The sequence below is a fragment of the Propithecus coquereli genome, unplaced genomic scaffold (genome assembly GCF_000956105.1).
Source record: "Propithecus coquereli isolate 6110/MARCELLA unplaced genomic scaffold, Pcoq_1.0 Scaffold377, whole genome shotgun sequence".
Classification (NCBI taxonomy): Eukaryota; Metazoa; Chordata; class Mammalia; order Primates; family Indriidae; genus Propithecus; species Propithecus coquereli.
In genome coordinates, this window is record NW_012149474.1 from 1,648,137 (window position 1) to 1,654,629 (window position 6,493).

Below are 6,493 nucleotides of genomic sequence, written 5' to 3' on the forward strand. Positions count from 1 at the left end.
CAGCTGGGCCTCACAGCCACTCCCAGGTCTGGTGTGTGGGCGCCGGATCCCGCCCTGTCGTGCACTCGAGGCTCCAGCCCCCGCAGAGGGAGCCCTGAGCACCCAGGGGCTGGCAGAAAGGGTCGGCTTCACTGCCACCTGTCACCCAGCAAGCAGGGCCATCGGTCGCAACGGCCCTCGGGCCACACAGCCAGTCCTGGGAGCTCTCGGGGAGTCTGGCTGTAATGTCATTTGGGAGTTTCTCCCAGGAGGGTGGCAGGAGCAGCTAACACAGTCGGCTGCCGCATTAGCTGCTGGCTGGTGGGTGGGGGGCATTCGGCCCTGCCCCCCATTCCTGGGATGCCCTGCTGGGAGCCCCACCCTGTGCGGTGGTGGGGAGGCGGGTGGCGCGGTGGGGCTTGGTGGCCTCAGCCCCCAGGCTTGTGCTCAGGGAGCTCCCGAGAACACGGGGTGCGCCAGGGCCACGGGGGCTCCTGAGACCTCTTCCCGTCAGCCCACGGTGGCCCAGGCAGCCACGCTTCTGCTTTAGAGGGGACAGGGACGCGCCTCCGGGCGGCTCCAGCACACACGGCCCCGCGCACACGCAGAGGCACACGTGTGCCCTCACCTCGAACACCTTCAGGGCCTGGGACAGCGCCGAGGGCTTGGTGCCCCCCAGGGAGAAGAGCAAGTTCAGCACAGCCTTCCCCGCCTTCTCCTCGAACACCACGGCCTCCAGGGGGTCCCCGGGCTCCGAGGAGGCCGCAGCGGCCGCCGCAGCCACCGCCGCCTCCCTCTCCTTGCGGGCGTCCTCGATGAGGCTCTGCCGCCGCCCGACGAACCGCGGGGACTGTGGGGACAGGGACGCACCCACTGAGACCCCACGGACCCCTCGTGGCCCCACGGTGGGCTGCTCTGGTGGCACGCAGCAGGCAGGAGAGGGGGCATGGGCTCCAGCCCAGATCACGTCGCCGAGCGCCTACTGTGTGTCTGCCTGGCACACCCAGTCCCTCCTGACGGCAGATGCTGGAAGCCGAGTGGTGGGGGTGGGATGGGAGCGGGAGGGTGCCCTCCCACTTCCCTCAGCGCAGAGACGCTGTGTCACCTGTCCCCAGGCCTGGCCCTAACTGGATTAGGACAGAGAGAGGGTGACTGGAGACCTGTGTGTCCTGCCCCAGCCTCCGAGATGGACCCAGAGGGACAGACGCCTGCCGCCGGGCGGGGGGTTGGGGGGAGGGACGAACGGCTCAGGCAGGAGCTGCCCCCCGGCCCGGGCCCACTGGACGACCTCCTGGCCCTTCCTCACCCCTCCGTCTGGACACAGGGGGTCCCTGCTCAGTGCCCCGTCCCCCTCTCAGCCCCCCCCACCAAACAGAGGGCCCTGCCCTCTCGCAGCCCTCCCTGCGGCCCCCTCCCCCTGGCTGCCGCCCCCACAACCGTGCGCCCCCGAGGTCTGCACATCTGACACCCCAACACCCAGACCCCACCCAGGCTGGACTGAGGCAGCGCTTGTCGGGTGCTTGGGGCTTGTGGCTTGAAGCAGAACTTCTGAGAATGTTCTGGGTCCCTTGGCAAGAGGGAACAAGCTCCGCCGTCCTCGGGGATGGAATACTGAAGGGGTGCGGCAGACACCCCCGGAGCCCCCGTCACCCGCGGGGGTGGGTGGTGTGGACACAGCCAAGGCTGAAGACCCAGGCCAGGGAGAGCTGGTAAGGCAGGGCCCTGAGCCCCCTGGGGAGGGGACGTCGGGGGGGTGGCTGGTGGGGGCGAGGGTGCTGCGTCCGCCCCGAGAATGACGTCTCTGTAGCTCATGCCATTTGCACTGCAGGGCTAGGAACAAAGCCATGCGCAGCTGACCCGAGAGGATGGGCTGAGGCCCCCTGCAGTGGGTGAGATGCCCCCAGCGTCCAGGCTGGCAGAGGGGCTGGCTCGGTGGCCCGCAGGGGCACAGACCTCATGGCGAAGGAGTGGGTGGAAATCGCCCCAGAGCCCGAACACCAGCTGACAGGGCAAGGCCCGGGCCTATGCCCCTGTGTGCCCAGGCCCCCACCACGGGGGCCCCTCCCCACGCAGCAGCTGGGCAGGGAGCAGGCAGGTGGGGCCAGCGGGCGGAGGGGCCCACACAGGGACACTCTTGCTCCCCAGGGCTCCCTCCCAAACCCCGGGAGCTGCTCTCCAGACTCCCGTCCCTAAGGTTCCAAAGGAAACAGGAGACACAGAGACCCACAGCCTGCGAGAGGGGCTGGCACAAGAGGGGTGCTGCAGGGACAGGCCTGTCCCCCACACTCAGTCCGGCAGGACACACCCACGGGGACACGAACACGCAGGCACAGGGGTGCCCACCAGCCCAGGACTCCACGCCCGGACTCTGCCAGCCAGCGGGGTAGGGGAGCCGCGGGGCCAGCCTGGGCTTCTGGTCCACTCTGGCCGCGGGCACCGTGCGCCCTCTTACCATGATGGCCTCCGCCTGCTTGGCGTCCAGCTCAGAGACGGCCCTGCGGAAGCCCTTGGGCTGCGGCGTGGCAGCGCTGGGGGTGGGCATCATGCTGCGTGGAGGTCCGGGCTCCTCTCCACGGCCCTCGGCCCGGTGGCCTCTTATAGGCTGGGCTGACGTCAAAGCCCCCCCGGGTCCCCCACCTCCACCTCCTCGCGTCCCTCCCTGCTGCTGCGCTGGAGGGAGGCGGGGGCGGGTGCGGAGCGCGGGAGAGCGGGAGAAAGGGCTCCAGGCTCCGTCCCATTAAATCTAATTGCAGCCACCGTCACAAGCCCCCAGCAGGGCCCGCCCCCGCCCAGCCTCTGAACCACCCGCCCCGCGGCTCGGTGGGGGGCTGGCTAGCGCACTGCAGGCGCTGGGGGCAGCAGGAGGGGCTGCCTGGGCACCCCACGGCGTAGTTTGACAAGCTGGACCTTGGTGGCAGGTGGGCCCGGGGAGCCCCAGGAGGGGAAGCGCAGGCTCTTCTTCCCTCCGCCAAGTCCCCGCGCCTGCGGCCCTTGTGCCAGATCCCCAGGCGTGACCAGTGGGACCTGGAAGGTTCCAGAAGGGCCCATCCCTCCAGTGTGGAGGACCCTGGGAGGCCCGAGGAAGGGGCGGTCTCTCAGAAGAGTCCCACTTGCTCCTGGGTGGCCCCGCTGCCCGGTTACAGCTCCTCCAGGGCACCGGGGCGGCTCCCACCTACTCGGCCCAGCTCTCGGGCCCAGGTCCCCTGACACCTCCGTCCTCTCCTCTCCAGCTGGGCCCTGGACGGCGACACTCTGGGGTGACCGGTTCTCCCGTGGCACCCTGGGGACTCCCTCCAGGACATCCCCTGCGAGAGGGTCTCCCGAGGCCTGTGTCTGCCAGGGGCCTGTCCCCTCTGTCCCCCACCCCTGCCCTGAGCTCAGCCCCAGCACAGGGCACCTCCTGCTCCCAGCGGCCCCACCCCGGACGTGACGTCTCTGACGTGTCTTTCTTCCGGCTGGGGGGCCAGGGCTTCACTCTGGGGTCCGCCCCCCAGGAGACCAGTGAGGGGCAGGAGGGGACCCTCCTCAGCAGTAGGTGTGAGTCCCGCCCCGTCTCGGTCTAACCCACCTCCCTGGGGCCACTCCCTTCTTGCTGGTAATGGCCCTGGGCGGAGGTGTGCGGGCAGCATGAGGGGCTTCTGGGCCCCCCTGGGGAAGGAGACTCGAGGAAGGGGCAGCCCCTTGTCCCCTGGGTGTGCAGGGCCAGCAGGGACAGCCTCAGGACAGAGCCCACTCTGAAAATGGTGGCGTGAGGGGGGGAAAGGGACTTGCCACCACCAAACGCCTGCCACTCGCTGTCCCCTCCTAGAGTCAGGCAGCTGCCCGAGTTGGGCCCTGTGATGGGAGCCCGAGGGACACGCTGGACCCGGCAGAGCCAGGAGCCCTGGACTCTCCCCTCACCCGCCACAGGTTCACCCCGGCCGGTCACGTGTGACCTCAGACCACCCTCTGGGAGTCTCCAGGGACCGGCCTCTATTCCCAAGAGCTGCTGGATCCGCCTCCCCCAACTCCCTCCAGCAAGGCCCCGGGACCCACCCTAAGTCATTCCCTTCTTCTGCAACCCTCAGTGGCTCCCCACTGCCTTCTGGAAGCAGCCTGAGAGTGCTCAGTCAGAGCAAAGGGAAGACTCGGACCCGTCCCGCCACGGCCCGCCGCCCGCGCTCCCGCTCCTGCTCCAGGGCTGGGCTCCAGTCTGAAATGTCATTCCTTGCCCACCCTGTCATCCTGGTGAGCTCCTATGCATCCCACAGAACCCAGCTCAGTCACCGTTTGCTCTGCAATGCCTGCTCCTTCTGGCCGTGGTATCAGGGCACCCTCCCCTGCTCCGCTCTGCTGTCTGCTCCCCTGGCACCTCCCGGGGGCGGGATCCCCTCCAGCTTGGCCACAGCAGCCTCCCAGTGCCCGGCGCAGGCCCTGCCTCACCTCCTGGACTCTGCGGCCCTCAGGAGCAGGGCACCGCGGCCTGGCCAGAGTGGGCCTGGGGTGTGGCCTCGAGAGGACTTGCCCCGGGGCCCCCACGTACAGGCCTGGCTCGGCCTCCATGTCCTCACGCTGCGCCCAGAAGCCTCTGCCGCAGCTGAGCCCAAGCCCCAGTGCCCCACCCCCACGCCTGAGCCAGGCCGCCCCCACCCATCCCCTGTGCTCCCCCGTCTCCCCCCAGCCCCTGTCCCCAGAGGCCGCCCTCGCTCCTCCAGGGCAGGCTGCCGGGGACCCCTCGGCCTTGCCCGCCGGCCCCGCCCCCATGCCCGCTTGCTCAGGTGGTGCAGGCCAGGAGGGGTGACACATCTGACAAATACCAAGCAGGGGACGGCGGCCCGCACTGCCGGATGTGGATTTAACCTTTTGGCAAATGTCTTCCACTGATACAAATATTATTTTTTAATTCACTTTCCTGCCCGGGGCTGTTGCGCTTGCGTGGAAGCTGCATGGGGAGCTCAGCTTTCTAGACTCTTCCCCAGGCCCTGAGGCCAGGGAGGCCTCTGGACCCCCGCGGAGCAAGCGCACCCCTCAGCGCCGCACCTGCCCTGCTCCACCTCACGCCCGAGAGGCGCCCCTCGCCCCGGGGGGCTTCCCCACACCGGCTCCTCGGGGCGGCGGCTGTGCTGGGCCCAGGTCTGAGGCCCCCTGTGGGCACAGAAGTGACCCCCGACTGGAGCCCTGGCCCTGCCGTGCCCCCGCCCCACCCCAGGTGGTGAGGGGACCTGTGGAGGCCCCCGAAGTCCATCCCTGGCCCAGCAGTTCCCCCCCAGCCTGGAATCCAGGCTCCCACCACGCCCTTGCCCGGGGCCCCACCTGCCCCCGCCCCCCGTCCCTCTCCAGAGACCCCCCCGACGGGCAGCCGTGCTTGTCCTAGGAGGAGTCCCTCCTCCGCGCTGGCACAGGCCTGGAAGGAACACGCGGCCGACCCCCGGCCTCTGCAGCGCCAGGGCTGGGGTCCTCGGGGGGCGCCCTGCAGCGTCCGCCTTCAGGGAGCCGGGGTGCTCGTGGGCCCCTCTGCAGGTAGAGGACTGAGGCTCCAGGCTGAGGCTTCCCTGGGTCACGCGAATCCCAGCCCAGTCTCCCGACTTCCAAGACACTGGTCTTTCAGAGACCCAGTGGGGTCCACCCCAGGGGCGGGGCCCAGACCCCAGGCCGAGGGGAGGAATCCGACAGGCTGCTGCTGCCAGCACCCCATCTCGGGAGGCAGGGACCCCAGAGGGCAGGGCAGGGCTGGGAGGGGCTTCTCTGGAGGCCAAGGTCACGCCCAGCAAGGGGCCCCTGGGAAGGAGAGGGGCTGGGCTGAGCCCATGGGGGAGGGTTGGGGTGGCTTAGGAGGAGGGGTCGGGGGAAAGGCAAGAAGACCAGAGACGAGGCCGCTGAGCAGGGCGGTGGGGACCCCTGGGCGGCCGTTGCTGTCCCCTCACTTGCTGTGGGGTCAGGCAGGGGGGTTCAGCCAGCCCCCACCTTCCTGCAGGGGCTCTCCGGTCCCGCTGCCCGCACCCCCGCAAGGCCCCTCCTCTCACAGTCACCCGGAGTGATTGCGCATGCTGCCACCGTGGCAATTAGGGGCGCCACGCCAGCTCCCTCCAGGGGCCCCCCAACATCCTCTCCCAGCGCCCCGGCTTAATGGCCCATAATGACAGCATGCCGTGCCCCGGCACAGGTGCCCGCTCTCCGCCGCCAGGCTGCTCCACCTGCGGGGGCCTGCCTGCTGCACGCTCCCCAGACACAGGCCCCGAGGGGTTCCGTCCCTGCAGGGCCCTGACTGTGGTGGGCTCGGGGGTCGGGGGACCCCTCCCCTCCCCGCCGACTCCTGGCAGCAAACACCACGACCCCCCGCCTTGGCCATGGCCCCTGCACTCGTGTGGCCCCCATCCTCCCACCCAGGCAGGTACCCTGACCCCAGCGAGGACCCCCTTGCTCTGGGCTCCACAGTGGAAAGTCGCGTGACAGTGGAGAGCAGCCTGGACACCTGCTCCCCGGAAACGCGGGGGCAGGGGTCACCTCCAATCGCTTGAGCAGGACGGTCTCGGTC

The 6,493-nt window shown here is 69.7% G+C and overlaps 1 protein-coding gene across 4 annotated transcripts in view; it reads right to left on the minus strand.

The window, feature by feature from the left end:
- The window catches only part of TH (tyrosine hydroxylase), a 9,758-nt gene extending 7,153 nt beyond the window's left edge, over positions 1-2,605 (minus strand). The window contains exons 1-2 of one of the 4 annotated variants that reach the window (XM_012651955.1): positions 2,432-2,605; positions 608-829 (exon numbers count right to left, since the gene is read on the minus strand). In XM_012651955.1, the coding sequence (XP_012507409.1) occupies positions 608-829; positions 2,432-2,524 (315 nt within the window). In that variant the 5' untranslated portion in view covers positions 2,525-2,605. Of the gene's footprint in view, positions 1-360; positions 362-607; positions 830-2,416 lie in introns of all 4 variants that reach the window. The other 3 variants (XM_012651954.1, XM_012651956.1, XM_012651953.1) reach the window with 3 other exon arrangements.
- Positions 2,606-6,493: the final 3,888 nt, after the last annotated feature.